The following is a 21,466-nucleotide window of genomic DNA, read 5'->3' on the forward strand; positions in this document are numbered from 1 at the left end:
GTAAAATACAGGCAGTTTGTCTTTCCAGCAAGTTCCTCCTGGATCTTCCTCCCAAACACAACCCTTCTCCAACATGGTAACAACAAGCAGTCCTCCTTTCCTGGAAGGTCTTTCATGATCTCCTTCCCTAACACAACCCCTGTCCAACACGAACCATGGTGATGACAGGTAGTTCTCCTTTCCTGGAAGGTCTTTCATGATCTCCTTCCCTAACACAACCCCTGTCCAACACGAACCATGGTGATGACAGGCAGTTGTCCTTTCCTGGAAGGTCTTTCATGATCTCCTTCCCTAACACAGCCCCTGTCCAACACGAACCATGGTGATGACAGGCAGTTCTCCTTTCCTGGAAGGTCTTTCATGATCTCCTTCCCTAACACAGCCCCTCCCAGTAGTTTCCAGTCTCCTGCTTTGTATCACTTATATTCTGGAACTAGTCACTTTCAGCCTCAGATATAAAGCCCTGTACATCTAGTTCCTTCCCTGCGCTTCAGACAGTACTGTGAAAAATTGACTCTACTGTATATGATATCTAGAAGTGTGGGTGTCCGATTAATACTGACATCAATTTTTCTCTACACTCACACAGTTGCATCTATTCTGGTTGCTATGGTTGAGAGGGGTGTATTTGATGCATTATGTCTGATGATCTTTAAAACAGATTAGCAATAAAACCTGCTGCATCAGCTTATAAGATTTAGCTAACATTTGTGGTTTTGTTAATTGTCCAAGCTTAAAGCATGGTTGCGGGAGGGGACAGGATGTAATATTGTCAAGTTCATCTGTATCCAGAGACTTTAAATACTACTGTGATCCTACCCATGTAACAAAAAAAAAAAAACAACTAGGGAGATTTTGTTTTAAAAGGTTAAATGGACAGCCAGAATTTTAAGAATCTAAGTTACATTTCAACACAAAATCTTCCTTCTGATTGGCCAGCAGTCTATGGCTTCCAAAAATGTTACAAGAAGGAATGAACTCTAAAACATTTGTAAAGCAGATGTGCCTTTGAGCAGCTTTAGGTAAATAAAATGCATGATCTGTAGACAGAAATGTTTGTGTACTGAATCTCTACCCTGGTAATTATCCAGTGAATAATGTGAGACGTGCAGCACCCTTCCTTTGCTAAATGACTTAGACATACAAGATTAATTATGTCCTGAATACCAAACAGTGAAGGCACCCTGTTAAAGCAGCACATTTTGTTGAGCCCTTGAGCGCTCCTTTTGGATATAGAGATTCACATATGGGCATGCGTTTAAGAGTTGGTGTATAAGAATAGGGATGGCTAAATAGGAGAGACCTATAGAGATATAGATTGGAATGCAGAGATGATAATCTAATCTCAATGTAATTTTGGTTTGAGTCACGCCTTTCAATGGGTAAACTAGTACTTCATCAGGCTGATGCAATATCATTACTTAAAAAACGTGTCTCCAAACTGGGCGCACGGTTTTTTTGAACACGCACACATCCACCTTTCCTGGGCGCTCGATGCAACAGGAAAAATGTCAGTGAAAGGACCAATCCCCTTTTCAGAACAGCCTTCTGAAAGGGGATTGGTCCTTTCGCTGACGTATGACAGTGAATGGACCAATCAGCAGTGAGTGAAGGAGTGAATAAATTAAATGCCTGACACTTAATATTGATTTATTCACTCCTTCACTTACTGCCACAGGGGATCCAATTGGACCAGGCTTTGGGGATGCTGCTTTCTCCCTATGAGGAATCACAGAAAGCAGGATTTATTTATTTATTTATTTTTATGTTGAGCCCTTGAGCGCGGCATGATTCTGCTTTCTGTGGTTCCTCCTGTTTACTATTGTGATAATTCTAATAGGAGGAATCACAGAAAGCAGGATTTTTTTTGTTTTCTTTCAGTGAGCCCACGGGCGCGGCATGCTTCAAATGCCAGCTCCCGGGCAGGCATTTAAATTTGCCACGTTAAAATGGGTGCCTTGGCCGCACGGCAATTTTTTGGCATCGCGAGGTAATAGCTAATAGCCTCATGTACATGGAATTTGCACGTGAGGAGCGCTATTAGCTATGCCCTCGATTGGATGCGCATTTTGGATGCGCTGATCCTCGGGGTTATTTTAACGCGTCTGAAATGCGCGTCCGATAGAGTGTTGCCCGGTGCGTTAGCCTGAGCGCACGATATTGCATCAGCCTATATGTGTGTTAGAAATCATAATCAGAGAGTGCACTATAACTGTATAAAGTAACAGAGTACAGTCCAATATTTAATCATGTGTTACAATATTAAAAAGGAGAAAGAATGAATGGACTTTTTTGAGGGGAGGGGGAGGTTATGGGGTAGATCAGGAACAATTCAACTTAATATCTTTACTCTGCCATCTTCTTGCTTCTTCTTTTTTTTTCTTTTTAAATCCTAGTTGCAAAATTCCCTAAAAAGCGATGTGTGCCTTGATAAGGGCCCAGACACGGATAATATTCCCATCCTGTATATCTGCCACGGAATGACACCACAGGTCAGTGTAACTATTAATGATTGTTCTGTTGTTGCTTCTGCTGGGGGTCTCTACGTTTGGGGGAAACCGTACTGGAACCGTCAGTGTTGTTCTTGGAGCACTTCCACGGGGTAAACTCAGCTCTTCAGCCCTTTTCTGGCAGGCTGGAGCATTAATTACTTGTACCCTAACGAGCTCCGATATTGTGCTTCCAGGTGAATTTTAAAAGCCCTTCGCCCGTCAAAACTGGGAGACGCACGCATGCCTCGAGGGCCAGCACAGGCCGCAGGGATTTTAAGAAGCGCCTGAGTTACTCGCGTGTCTCCCGGTACGCGCACAAACCAAAAAGGTTAAAAAGGGGGCGGGGCATGACATGGTCTGAGCAGTGCACGGGCGGGACACGGGCATTCCAGGAGGGTCACGTGAAATGCGCGCATAAAGATTTGCACGCACAAGGGCGCGCCGTGATCCCCTGCCGCGTAACTTTACTTCTGCTGTGGATGTCTTGCAAGTTTTAAAATTTAAAAATTTTTTTTTAAAAAAGCAGGACTGGTCAGTGAGGTTTGAAGGGTCGGGTCTAATAGGGTAAAAGGGAAGAAGGTTAATTGGGAAGGGGGTTACCTGGGCAAACTGGGAACGGACTGGGGAAACTGGTAATTGTCAGCACGTGTATCTTAAAAAAAAAAAAATCCCCCCACTTGCACCGCAGAGCCAGCATTTGCGCGCACAAGCGTGCATCCATACATACTGCATGCACATATGATTTTATATCCTACCCTTATATCCGTGCGTACAGCCGATTTTTGTCATACGCGCACATACAGGTGGATGTTATAAAATGGCTGTGTCCATTCGCACGAACCACCAAACACGAGTACACGTATGCCCGCGCGGCTGTTTAAAAGTTAACGTCCCTGTGTGTGCGCTACAGAGCCTGTGTGTTCCATTCTGGAAGAACAGCAAACGAGAGAGATGTAGCGACATCAATGCTGCCTTTGCAGAGACCGATTGGCAGTTTCTGTGCCTGTTGTGGTTTTCCTTCTACCCGATACCCTGCTAAGGCCTGATGGCTTGTCATTGAAGTCTCACTTTTTGGACCGTGCTGCAGACTCTTGTGTGCAAATCTGGACTTGCTGCTTTATTTTCCGCTGCCTGTAATCTCAACCCGCAATTCATGTTTATGCACACGGTTAAAGTGGTTCACTTTGTGAAAGATTCTAAACTCGCACGTTAGCGTTGCCTGCACAAAATTAACCCTGTAAAACTCCGCACATGCTTCATTCTTTTTTATGCAGGGTTTCGTAATTAGATTACAGCTAGAAAGTGGTTCTAAATGTTTAGGTTCTGCTTTAGATTGACAGAATACAGTGATTTCCTTCATCCAGTGGCTCAGAATATTTTTTAATTTTTAAAATTACTTTGGTGCTCCTGTTTCTGGCTTTTATCTCCGCTTCTCGGCTGACCAGCGCTGCATTCAAAGGTTACGCTGATTCCCGTTTTTCCTGCTGAGAGGCTGCTCTAAAGTTATCCAACTAACGTAGCCAGTTATAGTTACCCGGACAGCGTTATCCCACCCCGGGACACCCGCAGAACGCCTCTCTTTATCTGTCTAAGGTGCTTACTCACAAAGCTGCAGTATTTGTCCCCGAGGGAAACATACTACGGGAGTCACAAAACCACAGTAAATGACACTGTGGCTTTGTTAAAATGCCACAACAGTGGCCCCAGGACTGTGGGGGCCACCATCACTTAAAGGGGACAGAGGCCCCCGAGTAAGCGACCCCTTGAAAGTAGCCAAAGACCCCAGGGGTCTGCACAGATTGGACCAAACAAATCCAAGAGGTTTGTTTTTTTTGTTGTTGTTATTTTAAATAAGAGGATGTTCATAAATATCAATTTGCATTCTCTAGTGTGGGATGAGTGTGAGCCGAGGCATCCATGGCACTGGATAGGCGAGGACAAGCCACGTGCACATGCGCTCAGAACGCGCTGGCTTTCTGCATTTTGATAACTAACCGCGCAGGAAGTCCGACGCTGACGAAGCTCCTCGTGGGATTTTCCAGGTCCTTGTAAATTGATGTCACCCTGGTCGTCAGATAAGTTGTGGACGTAACATGGTTTCTTCTCAAGGACTAAGAAAAATAATATTAGTATTGATCTCTGTTACAATATCTCGCTTGATTAGGTTCCTTTCCAGCGCATTTGTTCCTTGCCTTCTCTTCCCTACTTCTGTGTATGTGGGTGGAAGGCCCGAGAGCCACAGCAGCAGCTCTCATACACAGGGGGGGGGCAGAGTAGTGCACGGGAAGATAAATGCTACTTTTGTTTCCCGGTGATTTTTTTTTTTTTTTTTTAACCAGTCCTTCTTGCGTTTGCTTTCATAGCCTCTCAGAGTAATTTACAGGCCGGCGAGCGTCATTAATTTCAGCCTTTGTGAAGGTCCCTGATACAGAGCTATATTATCTCTGACAGCAACAGTGCTATTGCAGATCCCGCGCTGTAAGTTCAAATTAAACACGATATTCCTAGTGACAGGGCGAGCCGAAACCTCCATTAGCTTACTTCAGCCTTTAGTGCAAAAAAATTTTTTTTTTTTTTAAAGTTCGGTGAAATAGTAAATTAAAGTGGTACATTTTCAAAGGCTTAGGTGCCTTTCACGTGGATAAAAATAGAACTAATCTGCTCTGCCCAGCTAAGTGAATATTTAGCCTTCAGAAAGCATGTGCGTGCTTTTGGCTGCACAGAATGGACACGTTTGGACAGTACCCGTGCCCGTTTCGGGGGTAATATTCAAAGCCATGTATTACATATAAAACACAGGGTTTGTGAGCATAAAAATAACTTACACCAGGGCTTCCTAAACCTGTCCCGGGGACCCCAGAGCCAGCCGGGTTTTCAGGATATCCACCGTGAATATGCACAAGATAAATCTGCATACGCTGAGTTTCCATGGTGTGCTCCTTTACTGGAGCGGACTGGGAGGGAACTGGGGAAGTGCCCTGTCACATCGCCGCATGTTTCCAAGAAAATCCCCTCCCTTGCACACGCGAGTCGGCACTTGCGTGCATGTTTGCACGGGCGGCTGATTTTATCACGTGCGTGTGTCGGCGAGTGCGTGTGCAAGCGCCGGAAACTGCGCGCCCATGGACGCCCACGCGGTTGTTTTAAAATGCACCTTATAGGTTTGATTTGAAAATTGATATGGGGGTGAATTTTCAGACAGTTCCGTGCTTAAAAATGAGCATATAGGTGCGAAAATAGCCTGTGCTCGCGTAATCGCTATTTTAAAAAAGTCGAAAGTGCGCATAAACTTTATGCGGCATGCAGAAAAAAGGAGCAGGCTAGGGACCTTCTGGGGCAGGGCCAGCAGATACATGCGATTGGTGCTATTTTAAAAGACCCCCACGCATACTCATATTTGGCAACTTACTCATGGAGTTTTACACTTGCAAATTATCTTGCGTAATTGATATGAAACTTTGTTTATCATGTAAAATATACACACACATTTTTAAAATATGCAGGAAAAGTATGTGCTTTCAATGCATTGTATGTATTCCTGTGTCAACACCCATACGCTTGTATGTTCTAAGGTAGAGATACAAGTATTTTATAATATGCACAGATATGATACGCACGGGTTATAAAGTACTGACATAGAGCTACGCATGGCCATATACATGCGTTTATGCTCCTGCACACAATTGTTTGAAAGTTATCTTTGGGGTCCTTCTTATTCAGTTTAAACCAACTTTTACCCATAAATTCCTGGATTTTTCCCAGAAGCGTCAATCGGTTTAGACCGATTTTCACCCTAGTTTTAAGCTGATTAAAGAGCAGCTCCAGAGCTTCAGATGCAGCATCTCAAGGTCTCCTGTAACTGCTAGAGGCCAGTGTGGGCGAAAGTGCCTGCAGCGTTTTCAAGCCCTGCCCTCTTAACGGCGAAAATGCTAGAGCTCCGGTGCCGCAGACACGGTGCTTTCAAGTCCCTCCTCCACTCCTCTCCCTAAATAGCCAAAGTGCCTGCTTTGAAGCAGACCTTGCCCACCAGAAGCTCTTCCCAGCAGGCAAAAAAGAAGTGCAGGGCTGCGGAGCGCGGAAGCCTCAGGAGAGAGGAGCTATCTGGAGCCTCCGCTAGTGAGGGTGACTGATGTCGCAATGGGGAATGGATGAAAGAGAGAGATTCTCGTTCGGGGTGTGAGGGGAAAGAAAGGAACGTGCTAGGCAGGGGATGGAGGGAGAGAGGGGGATACTGCTGAGTGGGTGAGTGAGAGAATCTGCTTGTTTTATTGTCCTGTCCACCAAACTAAACTCCAATATTTACCCAGAAAAATAACGAGTCACATTTTTCCACTGATTTTCTCCTGTTTTTGTTCTTGTCATAATAAACCCTGATAAATTCCTGGGAAAAAAAATAAAAAATGAAAATGAAGGTCCCTAGTTATGCTCTATGGGGTAGATTTTAAAAGGTTGCACACGGGCGTACATGTGCACCTGATTTTATAACTTGCGTGCGCAAGTTATAAAATCCGGGGTTGGCGCGCGCGAGGGGATGCACAATTGTGCACCTTGCGCACGCCGAGCCGCGCAGCCTTCCCCCGTTCCCTTCCCCCTAACCTGACCTTCCCACCCCTTCCCCTAACCTTCCCTCCCAGCCCTACTCAAACCCCGCCCCCCCCCCCCCCAAATCTTTGTTTTACCTTTTGCGCCTGCCGGCAAACTGCCTGCACACAATCCCCGGCACAGCGGCTAATATGGCCGCTGTGCTGGGATCCTGACCCCGCCCCTTTTTGCAAGCCCGGGGCTTTACGCGCGTCACCGGGCCTTTTTAAAATGGCCCGGCATAAGCAAGGCCGGTTACGCGCGTAAATCCTCTGGATTTACGCGCGTAACCTTTTAAAAATCCGGTCCTATGTGCGTAACTGCTGCATAAATTATCCACAGTGTTACAAATTATGTATGCGGAATCCCACTGGCGTGCTTCTGAAAGGCCGTTATTTAACACCGTGTAAGTAGGACGCACATACACTTATCCGCATAACAAACTGATTTTCAAAGACGAGGTGCAGGGCTATCTTCTGTTGGCAAATTGGTTGGGCTTGTGCGGGCTGAAAAGCATTGCAAGTACCTCAGCACGCACCCTGTTGAAAATGAGCCCAGTCAGGCAGGGGAAACTACTATACCCGCCAACAGAGCCCTTTCTTGCCTGGAGGGATTCCTCTTTAAGAAATCATAAATTTTGTTCTGTCTGCCTATTGAGGTAATGATTGAGAAATCAATTATTGTTTTCAAGATATCTATAAAAGGCAGAAGATTTGCTTGTAGAGGACAATTTTCAAAGCTGCCAATGTGGGTCAATAGCGACATTGGCAGCTAAATTGTGAGTCAGAAAACGATTCCCCTTCAATGTGGTTAGGAGTCTACGCGGTGTTTCGTGATAGGGGTTGGTACACACAAAAGAAATTAATTTCGTCTACCGCATCATTTCAGGAGTGTGCCCTTTTGGGTCCCCCCTGTATCATTTTTTTGGTTTTCGTTTCTTTATTTAAAAAAACCAAAAACTCCCATTAACAGGACCCACCCCCAACACTTTTTTAAAATTAAAATATTCACCCCACCACCATCAGCTGACGCCCTCACCCACCCTAGCCCACCTTCCTGAGCTCCCAGGACTCATCAGAATTTTCCCAGTGGTCTAGTGGTAGCTGGGGATGAACTCCGCTTCCGGGCCCAGTGGCTGCCATTATGCAACGTGGCACGGTCCGTCCTTTGCCCCTGTCATGTGACAGGAGCTGCCCAGTGGCACAGGGAGCCCCTTTCGCATGATGGGGGCAAAGGGCAGCCCACGCCATTTTGAATAATGGCAGCCACTGGGCCCAGGAACAGGAGGTCACTCCTGGACCCTCACTAAATCACCAAGGACATTTTGATGAGTCCTAGGGGTGTGCAGGAGGGTGGGTGAATATTTTAATAAAGAGGAAGGGTTGGGGAGAGTCCTATGAGCATTTTTTTTTTAAATAAAATAGTGCTTTTGGGGCAAAAAAGCAGGAAAAAACATGAAATTTTATTTTATTTTTTTCTATCTTTTTAAATAATGAAATGAAACGAAATAGGAAATATCACTGGTATTTCCTGTTTTGTTTTAAACAAATGAGCACTTCTGTTCCACCTGCCGCATGTACGGAGAGGGATTCCTGGGAGCGTGTTCAGGCTGCGGGAGGACAATAAAGCCTGTGGAAAGCATTTTCAGCTCTTATGTGCCTTCTTTCCCATGGGAAAAGTAACTGCAGAGAAAGCAGGTACAGAAGTCCTGGGGTGATTTATGCCTGTGGCAAGTTTTAAAGAACAATTATGCACAACCCTTTCCTTTGAAACTCAGTGTAGTCCAGGGTAAATTATCTGCATTTGTTTGTCCCGATATGAAAGGTGAATTTTAAAAGCCCAGCGCACAGCCAAAACCGGGAGATATGCGTGAATATGTCGGGCCGGCGCGCACACCCAGCGGATTTTAAAAGGCGCCCGCGTACGTGCGTACCTCCCGCTGCACGCACAAGTTCCGAAAAAGGGGGCAGGGTGGGGCGTGGCCGTTCCTGGATTTCAACTTCAAGCCTGCGCGTAGATGCTTAACACGTACAGGCGCGCGCCCCGGGTCCCCTGCCAGGTAACTTTACTTCTGCTGTGGATGACGGGTAAGTAATGCAGTAAAGATAAATAAATCGGCGGGGTTTTAAGGATCGGGACTAATGGAAGGACGGAAGCTATTAAACCAGGGGGGGGTTGAAAGTCCTGCACCCTCACCTGGGCGAACTGGGAACGAACTTGGAAAACTGGAAATGGCGTCGGCGTGCGTTTCTACTAAAATCCCCCTACTTACCTGGCAGAAGCGGCATTTGTGCGCGCCCACTTAAAGTTACGCGCACACGTGCGCCATGCGCAGCCTATCTGGATGCATGTTATAAAATGTCCGCGTCCCTGGTCGCGGGCCAACGAATGCACACGCGCGCGCCTGCGTGCCTGTTTAAAAGTTACTGTCTTAGGGGGGTCATTTTCCAAGAGGATCGCATGCAAAAAGTCCCTTATCGCGTGCAGTACCGGGGCAGAGTCGGGGCGGCACCGGGACTGACGCCGCGAAGACTTCGCCGACAGCGAAAGGTACGCTGCATTTTCGCTGCCAGTTTCATGGCGAATAACTACACCTTTTATGGTGTAGTTATTTGGCGCGATGCTGGCAGCGATCGCAGGACCGCTCCCCCGTTTTGTCCCCCGTTTCTGCAGGATTCAAAGAGCCTGGCGGTATTAGTAAATCCAGCCCTTAGGCCTGGATTTTCTAAGGTTGCAGACCTTAGAAAATCCAATAGTAACGGGGGGGGGGGCAGTGCTATCGCTGCCGGTTTTCGCACTCATTAGCGCCATCGTAAAAGGTGGTGCTATTGGGCGCGAAACTGGCAGCAAAAAAGGTCCGTACCTTTTCGCCATCAGCGGTGTCTTCGCGGAGTCTGCCCTGGTGCCGCTCCGACTCCTCCCCTTCCGGTGCGGACGCTGCCAAGAACCCGCCCCAATTTAGCTATCGTGTGCGATCCACATAGTGTTTTATACCTGTTCATGTTTCAATTTTCAATAAAGTACAAATTGAAAAAAAAAGAAAATGACCCCCTTAGTGTCCAGAAATCTTAACAAGCTGGAAAGTGCATTCTTACAGGGTCACTCAATGGGGCAATTCCCCTTCCTCTGTTCGCTCCTAAATGGACCAAAATGCCCCAAAAATTGTGATTGCCAAGCAATTTTTACTGTAGATCCGGCATGCCTATTTTTTATGAAAATTGGTTCTTTAGTTTTGGCGTTCTTAGATGCAGATGGACAGATGGACTGAGTGTTGACAGTGTGTGCGTTCACACCGGTGCTGAGAAAAGCACCTTTACAATGTGTTTACTGCACTAACTGCCTAGTCCCCATGGTAAGTGCATAGGATGATTGTGAGAGAGCAGTCTAGTTAATAATCTGTATTTTGCTCAGTTCCAAAGCTCCTCTCTTGATGTCAAACATTTTATTTTCCTGGTCCTTATAATGATCCGATATTACTGGTAAATATTAATTGAGCCTATATGAAGACTGCCGCCTTATAGCACCGATTGCAGCATTGTCCCCTTTACAATTGAAATGAAAGGTAGGATGGGTTCAGTCTTCCTTATGTCGTGTGTCTTTCGTATGGGCCTTATGCTTTGCTAGTGTATGCAAGTATCAATTCCTCTGCCTTCACAGGGTGAAATAACTAGAATGAAAATAAATCAGACTTTATTGCTCTGATAGATTTGGAAGCCAAATGTCATGGTAATGTATACATTCTTTTTATTTAATCACTTTATGAACCTAAAACCTACTAAACAAACACAGTATCATTTTTTTTTTTTTACCTTTGACCCATTAGGTAGCATCTGTGGGTCCCGAGCTTTGGTTTGACATCTCTTATCTTGACAGTTCTTTCGTCTTTCTAGAAATAGTTTGCAAGACGGAGAAGGACAGCTTGTATATTAGATCGGAAATAACTCACAATCGCATGGATGGTCAATCCTTTTGGCTTTGCATTATTTAAATAGATTTTTGTGGTAGGGCATGGCTTGGGATTGTGGTTTAGGCTGATTAACTCACAGAAAACAATGGATGCTCCTGTAGGATTGGGGGATGCCGTAGGAAGGGTAATGATTTCAGGTGGCATTAACTACTCATGGGCTTCAAATTAATGTCAATTATTCCTTTTTTTTTTGTATAAATGAGGACACTAGTGTGTGGTCCATTTGCTGTAAGCTTGCCTATTTAATTGGGTTCTCCAGTGCTGAGTAATTGTTGGTCTTTGTAAATGATTAATAATACAATTGTTCGTGCCTACAGCATGAACCCTAGTTGGCTCCAGTCGTAAAAGATTTGATGTACTGTAACTTAGCAACGAATGACATCTTCAATTGCTCAAAGGTGCTGCATCTGAGTCAGCATTGCAAATCTGCCTCTTCCTTTTTGGGTTCCAACTTTAAAAGCTGTTCAGACACTTTGTTAATACTTTAAAAAAAAAAAAAAAAAAGTTGCTTGTGTTTTGGTTTGTTTTTGAGCATTCTGAAGGAAAATACGAATAGGGTTCAATACGCAATTCAAGATGTAAAATCAAAGAAAACAAAATAATCCTTATCTGTACCAGGTCAACAAAAGGGGGGGGGGGGGGGGAGCAATACAAGTAACAAAATTTAAAAGGAAAATAATCCATTTTATAAAACAAGCAATCTTTTGCAATGCCACAGGGAGGGCTGCAGAATCTGCCCCTTTCCCGCAGAATCTGCTGTTCCCTGCAGAATCGCCACAGGGAGCCTGGTTCAGCCATGCTGGGTCAGGAAGGTGAAGGGGTGGTGCATTTCAACCCCCTCACCTCAATCCCCTGCCTTGGGCCTCTCTCTGCTCCCAGTAATTACCACAGCAAGGAGGAGAGCAGCATATCGGGGCCACTGGACGGGGCTTTCCTGAAGCTTTCAGCCGCACCAGACACTGTACAGCCTCATGGTTGGGAAGCAGCAGCCAGGACCACAGGGGGCAGAGGAGGCCTGACGTGTCGCCGCTCTCCTCCTCTTCTTGCCCCGCTGATAAGTACCATTGTGGGGAACCAGGAAAGTGTTTGCAGAGAGTGAGTTGTGTTAAAGGGGGGGGGGGGGTGGATATGTGAAAAGAGAGCTGGGAAATAGGGGGATGTGATTGGGGGAGGGATTATGTGAAACGGGATGCGGGGTTGTGATAGAGAAGTTGAAGGGGGTGGAGGGATGCGGGGGTGGAGAGATGTGGGGTTGTGATAGAGAAGTGAGGGCTTGGGGGGATAGGTATGGGGGTTTTATGAAACAGGGGATAGAAGCTCTAGTTAGAGAGGTTGGAGGGAGTTATGTGAAGAGTGCTAGGAGATGTGGTGTGTGATGAAGGGCTGAAGGGGAAATGTGTGAATAGAGGGGATGGGTGTTGTGAAACAGGGGGGACTGGGAAGATGGGATGTGTGTGTGTGAAAGGGGAGCTGGGGAATCAGGGGGTGTGTGAGTGAAAGAAATGGTGGGGCAGGGTGGATCGGTGTGTGTGTGTGTGTGTATGAGCACTTGGGGTGGAGGGAGGAAAGGCATAGGAAGGTGGAGGCAGAGAGAGAGAGGGGGGATGGACATTCCCCCCCCCCCCCCATCTCTCACTGGATCTCCCCCATGATCCCAGAATCTCCTTCTTCCCCAAAGATCACAGAACCTTCCTCCCCTTTTCTTCTACTCACTCCATCCCTCTTCCCCAATCCTTCCTCCTCCTGATCTTCCCTCCTTTTGCTCCAACCTTATCTCAACCCTCTCTTTCCTCCTCCTCTACCCAATCACAATCTTCCCTCTTTCTCTTCTTACCTCATTCCCAGTCTTCCCTCCTACCCATTAATGATCCTCTTTTCCTTGAGATCTCCTCTGCTTCTCTCCCCCCGCATTGATACCTGAAAGTATACTCACAAAAGAAACAAAAACAAATAAAATATTCAGGTACAAAGCGAGGTTGGATTACACAAAATAAATTAACATTTAATATGCAAATGAATTCAAATATATGTAGATCTGCCTCATAGATGCCACAGAATTTCAGAGCCTTTGCTGCAGAATTTTCTAATTGTTGCTGCAGAATCTGCTCCTGATCTGCTGCCAGAAACTGGGAGCTCTGATTATACCATGACAGTCAAGCAAATTCGGAAATTCAGACCCAAGAGAAGGGCAATTAGGCTTTAACAAGGAGGAGAGTGGAGACACATACTTGAGTAACTCAAGCATTTATCCTAGTTTTATCTCTAAGAAAACTTTCTGAGTTGGATCAACAAGCATGACCTTATTCCCCTTCACGATACATTGGCATGGATATTTCCAGCAAAGTTGCTACATTTGCAGGAATAAATCACGGGAGAGACATTGAGGAATATTTTGCTGTTGAAAGCTGCCCATCTTGAAATGTTCATTGATTGGATCATTTTCTGACAGCAATGATATACTTTATCAGAACTGTCAAATAAAACTAGGCTTTCCGAATGCTATTCTGTTTTTTTAGCACTGTGTGGGGAAAAACATAGCTAAGATAAAACGTTAAAAGTGACTTTCTTGTGGATCAGCAGGGAAGTGCATGCTCCATAATACTGTGAACCCCTGCTGGATCCTCTCCAGGGACCTCGATACACCCCCGTAGATGGTCAGAGGACACCTGGGAATGTAGCACCTAGGGCCTATCCAGTTCGTGAGGAGTAAATGGCTTTTGGTTTTAAAATTGTTTGTCCTTTAAATGTATGTCGCTACATGGTAGCACTAGGTACCTAAGATAAATATATTTCATTGTATCCTTTGGCAGTAAACTGTTTTTAAATAAAAAACAAAAAACAAAAGCCGTGTCCTCCATAATTTGGGGGATTCTGTTCTGTCTGGTTTCCATTGCACTTTATCAGAGAGAGGCACATGGAGACTGTGTGGTCTGACAGAGCCCACTGAGGATCAGAGGGACAGAGAGGGCTTGGTTTTCAAAAGCAGCACAATGCATGTCCAATTAGTTGGATAAAAAATCTCTTAGCTCGTCCCATCTGCCTAGTGCCCTCCTGCCTCCCACATTCAATGATGGACTCTCTACCTGAGCAACATCAAGCTAGGTTGAGAGAACATTGTACAAATCTCAACGTTGTGTGAGTTTCCTCACTCCGAAGGTCACCAAATCTTCGCAAGAGTGAGCTGTTCTGTTCGTACGTCTCACTCTGCGTGTCAAAGTGGCCCCTAACCCCTACACTACTACCTAAACCTCACCTCGAGTTACTAGGTGGGCCTTTATTTGGGGGTAACAGTTCACACATAGAGGCCTCACGGGACTTGCTTCCAAGCCCAATTCCGCAGGTGAAGCCCTGCTGACTCAGATACAAGCTTAAATTGTGAGCTCCATGGGGAAAGGGAAATAGCTACAGTACCTGAACGTAATCCACTTCGAAATGCCAAAAAGTGGAATATAAAAAATAAATAAAGCGCCTAGAAATTGTCTTTGAAAATTGCACTTCCCGTGTTTAGCACAGGGAATAAGTAAGCATTGCTACAAAAAATATTTGTATGATTTACATCTTTGTATTTTGAAATCTTGAAAGCATTCATGCGCATGGTTCTATTTGCACAAATATTTAAAGAATGTAATTTAAAAAAAAAAAAAAAGAAAGAAAAGTCTACAAGCTCTGCTGTAAGAGGATTTTTCCCATTTTACGACAAATAAGTTTTTACCTGAAGCCTGAGCATATTTTATGATTTTAGTAAAATGTTTAGGAAAGGTTTTTATCTGTTCTTGCCAAGTTGCATAGCCCTCTGCTGAAAATATTTCAGGTGTAATACTAGCAAACATTTCCACGGGTAGAGTGTAATAAGGAAAAAGAAAACCCCAAAACCGCAGTGCTGTGAACTCGGATCCGTGGTAGAGGGAAAGCACGGATACAGGAGTAGCAGAACAGGCAGCCAGCACTTCACTGGCGTATATAAGAGTATTTCTGGAGGAGAAGGTTGTACTCCAAAGGAGTTGTTTGGACAAATTACTCCCCTCTGAACTTAACTTTTGAACTCAATGGTCAATTTAAATCTGCTTCTGGGCATTACTAGTCTTTGTGACAACCCTTTTTGCAATACTGTTTTGGACTATCCCTTTTTTTAAAAGCTAAATTGTTTGTATGTTTGGAAGTAGGATTTCTGGGCTATGTCCGTGTCACCACCGCCATGCAGAAGTCCTGACTCCGGTCTTCTGCTCACAGGTTGCTGTGCAGATAGGGTGAACATCCCCTTGGGGAGAGGGGGGAGGGAGTCCTAGACATGATGCGGTGGTGATACCTAGTGGTTAGATTTAGGTCCCCCGTTACCGTTTTCCAGAAGGAGTCCTGTTGCATGGGCCTTGACTGAGGATTCTCGCTGCAGTGACTGGGCTAGGAGGGTTGAGAGGGGATTTAAAGAAAGGGAGGAAATCCCATGGATAGTTGGGACTGAAAGCTCATGACTCCAATTCCCTCCTTATTTTCGAATGAACTGGAAGCCCAAAGGAGCAGAATGCAGCTGCCAAGTCAAACAAACAATAATAAAGAAAAAAAGAAAAAAGAAACGGGTTTTCTTATGTGCCACTACTCTGTTCATCTTCATGGCAAGGTCGAGTTGTTGATGGTATCCCAAATATTCTATCTGTCAAGACAATTAGAAGCCTCCAGTTTTGGATGGCTTTGGTGGAGGGAAGAATTCAGAAAGCTAAGCAACTGAATTCTACTTTATAATTAAATTAGGGGGTGTAATCATTAGTAATTTGTACGAAGCACATGCAGGCATAATCTTGACGGAGCTGTTTCCCTCTAAGTACAATGAGCTTGCCTCATGTTCAGTATGGTCCATAGGCTTGATTCCACATTTATAAGGCCTAGGACGGGGCACTGCGGACTTTGTACTACAGCGAAGATATGTTATGACTGAGTGAGTAGTGTGATATGCCATAAGTTTAACAATGCAGCATTCCCATTTAAAATACCTAAAAGCAATCATGATATCTTGTATCTGTATGTCCATGGGGTTGCATTACTGCACCCAAAAACATGCATCCTATTGCTATTGGATACCAGAGGCTGACATCAGAGTTCTGAGTGCATGTAGACTAAGATCAGTAGATGTTCATTTGTCTCCTGAATCATACTAATGCTGTATGACAGTTAAGCTTCTCAAGAACTGGGCGTCATATTCTCTTATTGACGTCTTCCACTTCTCTGCAGAATGAAGAGTCACTTAGTCATTGGCCCTTTAGAGGATTATGATATACAGAGGAAAGCAACCTTTATTGCACAAGAGAAGTAATTGCACATAGCAGCTTAAAAAATGTTCTTCTCAATAACCGTCAAGAGCAGGAGATTCTTTCTTCCACTGTTAAAACCCTTCATCGCTCAAATCACAACAGTATCGGTGCATACAGAGTAAGTGACTAATCCAATCAGCCAACTTGTTGCAGCTAATCACTGAAGCCATTCTGGGAAATGTTCTCTCTGCACAGTGACGTGGCAAGTCGGGCCCAGCAAATGGAGAGACTTTATCTCAGTGTTCATTGTCCTGGCTGGGTTTTTAAATGCTTGCATAAAGATGAAAAAAAAAAAATCATTTAGCTCAAGTAATTTGCCTTCATTTCATCAGGTTGAAGAGAAATGTTGCCCTTAGCCGTTTGGGACATTGTAGGTAGTGGATTCATTTATTAAGAATTTGAAACCAGGGCCCAGTGCTCAACTATACCTTTTGGTGGGCTGAAAGGAGCACATTCATAGCCCTTCTACTTTCTGTGCAAAATGTGATTCTGCCGGTTTCAATGAACCGGAAGCAGTGACTTTTGGTCTGGTTAGAAAGATAGATGCATAGTATATGGCAGCAGATAAGGACTGCAAGGCTCAGCATTTACTTCTTGCCATAAACCCGTTGATCTCTGGCTTTTCCTTCACGTCTTCACAACTAAGGACCCCCTGTTCTGTCCCAGGCTCCCTTGAATTCTGTTATGCATTCTGTGAAGAAATAATTTCTGCACTTACATCTGAGTCTGTCCCCTTGGAGCCTCATGTCATGGCCTCATATCTTTTGCACTGTAAAAAGGGTTTGCTTTTTTAGGTTGGATATCTTGGTTCCACAATAGTCCCACTGCTGTTGTATCAGCATTATTTCTACCGGGGGGTACTACACTTCCCTTTAGGAACTATAATTTTATTCAAAATCTCTGCGAAGAGCCTTTCCAGGTTCAAGTTAGTGATTCTCCTTGGCATCGGGTACCCAATGCATGAAATGAGTATGTTTTAATGTGTCTGATATCAGGAAAGATATGACATGCATTACCACAGCAGATGTGCAGTGGTGTTTTTCTTATGCCATTTCAAAACATCCATATCATGTAAGTGCTGTCTTTTTTTTTTTTTTTTTCTGTTTTACAAAGATTTTGTACTAGACAGCAGTAAACATTTATAAACATCTTTAGAGCGAAATCCAGCAGACAGGTGCAGTTTCCTTTACAGCTCCAGTTTGTTGTTCACATACAAAAATGTTATAAGCACGTAAGTGCCATACTGAGTCAGATCAAGATAAATCAAGCCCAGTATCCTGTCTCCGACAGTGGCCATTCCAGGGCACAAGTACCCAGCAGATGCCCAATGGTTGATCTATTTCTTGTATCTTGGCTTCCCCAAGTCTACCTGTTTAATAACACTGGGCAACAATGAAAGCGTTACTGACCTAAAAAGGTCCTACTCTGTAGTATCTTGATGTGCTGAACACGAATATGACCATGAAAAATTTTTATTGACTCTCGTTTTGAAGATATTTAATATAGTTCACTTTCTATGTTTAGTCATGTAAATTTATCCAGTAGGACTGTAAATAAGCCTAGAATGATGTAATATTGCATCATATTGCATAATACCATCATGCACACATCATCCAGAGTTTATTACATCATTTTCTACTGCCATGCTGCTGCTGAGTAAGCTGACGTAAGCTGACGTCAGCAGTGACGTAAGCTGACGTCAGCAGTGTACTATATGAAGCCCAGTCAGAAAGGGTGAGCATTTGAAATATTCATGCAGGCTGACTACTGCTGGACACTCCGCAGAGATGCTCCCGAACAGGTGTACAAGAGACAAGCAAAGAAATCTAAGACGTAGACTATGACTTCATTTTTCAAACTGTATTAACCGTAGGTCTCCTACTATTGGAATACAATTCAAGATGTAATTATATTATTGCATATTACAAAAAAACTAGAGCCAATTTTGCATTTTCACAGTCACATTCGTGTTTAGCACATGGAAATGTATAAGAATTGACTAATTTCATTTCCGTAACATGACTTTTGTGAAAATTTGTTGCCCAGTGTAACTGTTTAAGGACTTTTCCTTCAGGAACTTCTCCAATCCTCTTTCAAACCCTAGTGTATTAATTTCCTTGACCACATCCTTTGGCAACGGATTCCATTGCTTGATTATGCACTGAGTGAAAATATACTTCTTACAATTTTAGATCTGCCGGTTGCTAGTTTCATGAAGTGTTCCCCTAGTCCTAGTGTTTGAAAGGGTAAATATCCATTTCCTATTTATCTGTTCCACCCCACTCATGATTTTATAACTTTCAATTATATACCCTCTCGGTCTTCTCTTTTCCCAGATAAAGAGCCCTAATCTGTTTACCCTTTCTTTATACCGGAGTTTTTCCCATCTCCTTTATCATTTTTGTTGCCCTTCTCTGTACCTTCTCCATGCCTGATATGTCTTTTTTGAGAGGGGGTGACCAGAACTGCACACAGTCGCACCATGGATCTATACAAAGGCATTGTGATATTCTCAGTTTTATTTTCTTTTCCTTTCCAAATACTTCCTAACATACTATTTGCCTTTTTGACTGGCACCACACAAACAGCCAAAGAATTCAAGGTATTGTCCGCAAGGACTCCAAAGTCCTTTTCTTGGGTGATGACTCCTAAAACAGAACCCAGCATCATGTACTTGTAGTTGAGATTATTTTTCCCTACGGGCATTACTTTGCACTTGTCCACATTAACTCGCATCTGCTATTTAGAAGTCAATTTTCCCAGTCTCACAAGCTCATTCTGTAGTTCTTCATAATCCACTGCCATTTTAATGACTCGAAACAATTTTTTGTCATCTGCAAATTTGGTCACCTTGCTCATCGTTCCTTTCTCCAAATCATTTATGAATATGCTAAATAGCACAGATCCCAATATAGACCCCTGGAGCACTGCACTAATGATCTTTCTCCATTGGGAAAGCTGACAATTTCGTCCTACCCTCTGTTTGCTGTTTTTATCCAGTTACCAGTCTGCAATAGGACAATGAGTCCTATGAGTCTATGATCTCCCAATTTTTTGAGGAATCTCTCATGAGGGACTTTGTCAAATGTCTTCTGAAAATCCAAATATACTTTATCAGATGGCTCCCTTTGTCTGCATATTTATTTACACTCTCAAAATTTAGTAAGTCGGTAAGGCAAGACTTCCCTTTACAAAGCCCATGTTAGGAATTCATTTTGAGGGATATGCAATAGTTAAATGCCTTCCAGAATCCGCAGCTGGTAGAAATACAAACCAGATAGTTAATACAATCGAAGAAAAAAAATAAGGACTGTAACATTGATATTAACATCCATTTGACCTTGCTGGAAACAGCATCCAAACAGTACAGAGATTTCCAGACTCTGGGGAAGCAGACTGAGCACATGGTGAAGACTTTTGCCTTTTCAGAAATGTTACCTGTTCATGGAAAGAAGGATAAGCCATATAGATTTCAATACATTGCTCAAAACATGGTGTGAGGAAGAAGGTTTTGGATATATTGGGGGCTGGGGCCATATATGGAACATAAAAGGTGGTAGGAAAAAGGATCCTAAGTGAGAAATTCAAATCGTATATCATAAGGCACCCCTGACAAATATAAGAAGTGGGTGGAGAGATTAACAAATGTCAGCTCAATAGGACAGAAGAGTGATAAGTGGAGTTCCTCAAGAATCAGTTCTGGGACTGGTTCTGTTCAGTATCTTTGTGAGTGATATTGCAGAGGGATTAGAAGGTTAAATTTGTCTTTTTGTAGATGACAGAAAGATCTGCAATAGAATGGACACGCCTAAAGGAGTAGAGAGACTGAGAAGTGACCTAAGAAAACTCGAGAAATGGGCAAACGTTTAGCAGTTGGGATTCAATGCCAAGAACTGTGCAGCCATACATTTTGGGGTACCACAATCTGAAGGAGTTGTGTATATTAAGGGGTTGAAAAACTGATGTGCATGAACTAGAAAAGAGACCTTGGGGTGACAGTGACTGATGACCTGAAAGTGACGAAACAATCTGACAAGGCAGTGGCTAAGGCCAGAGAGATGCTGGGCCGCACTGAAAGAGGCATAACTAGCAGGAAAAAGGAGGCGATGATGCTGCTGTACAGATCGTTGGTGAGGCCTCACCTGGAATTCTGTGTTCAGTTCTGGAGACTTCATCTCTAAAAGAATAAGAACAGAATAGAAATGGTACAGAGAAAGGCAACCAAAAAATGGTGTGGGGTCTGTGAGGAAAGCCATATGAGATGAGACTGAAGAACCTTAATATGTATACCCTGAAGGAGAGAAGAGAGATGATACGGACCTTCAAATACTTAAAAAGAATTAATGACATGCAAAAATCAAATCTTTTTCTGATGAAAGGAAGCTGTAAAATGAGGGATCAACGATATGAAACTCCAGAAAGACTGAAGAACAATGTCAGGAAATGTTTCTTCACGGAATGGGTGGTGGATGCATGGAATGCCCTCCTGGAAGAGGTGGTGAAGACAAGAACGGTAATGGGGATTCAAAAGAGCATGGGACAAACCCCAACAAAGTAATTTTGAAAGGAAAATGTAAATGCAACATACTATCACAGCAATTTTCATACGCCCATTTACCCACATTAAGTGCTTTTAATATGTTTGTGTAATTGGTTTTACTTGCTTATATTGTTTTATGCAATAAGTATTATGAAAAATGCTTTTAATTCACATCGATCATTTGTGGAGATTGCGGATGATAAAACTTGCCAAAGAAATAAATAAAACCTCCTGACAATTCAATAGGATATGATGCAGCAATTTTGAAAATTGCTATGATAGAATGTTACGTTTACATTTACATTTTCCTTTCAATATTACCATCAAAGGATCCCTGCTGGCAAGAGAATGGAAATGAAGAACTGGAGTAACTTTTCTATTACACCTAAATTTACCTATCTGTTTGGGCATAGCTTACATTGAGCGGCAGTTGCTACTACCCTTAACAGAATAATTGGGGGTAGTCTGCACCGAGTGGCACTTACTGCTACCCTTAACAGATGGTTTGTTGGCAGCCTGCATGGAACGGCAGTTGCTACTACCCTAAAAAAACATGCTGGGCAGAATAGATGGACCATTTGGT

The 21,466-nt window shown here is 43.7% G+C and overlaps 1 protein-coding gene across 2 annotated transcripts in view; it reads left to right on the top strand.

The window, feature by feature from the left end:
• The window catches only part of GALNT18 (polypeptide N-acetylgalactosaminyltransferase 18), a 389,972-nt gene that overhangs the window by 312,112 nt on the left and 56,394 nt on the right, over positions 1-21,466 (top strand). For both annotated transcript variants that reach the window (XM_029582567.1, XM_029582566.1), the window contains exon 9: positions 2,397-2,492. In XM_029582567.1, coding sequence (XP_029438427.1) covers positions 2,397-2,492 — 96 coding nt within the window. The remainder of the gene's footprint in view (positions 1-2,396; positions 2,493-21,466) is intronic.

This window comes from Rhinatrema bivittatum, chromosome 17 (assembly GCF_901001135.1).
Source record: "Rhinatrema bivittatum chromosome 17, aRhiBiv1.1, whole genome shotgun sequence".
Taxonomy (NCBI): domain Eukaryota; kingdom Metazoa; phylum Chordata; class Amphibia; order Gymnophiona; family Rhinatrematidae; genus Rhinatrema; species Rhinatrema bivittatum.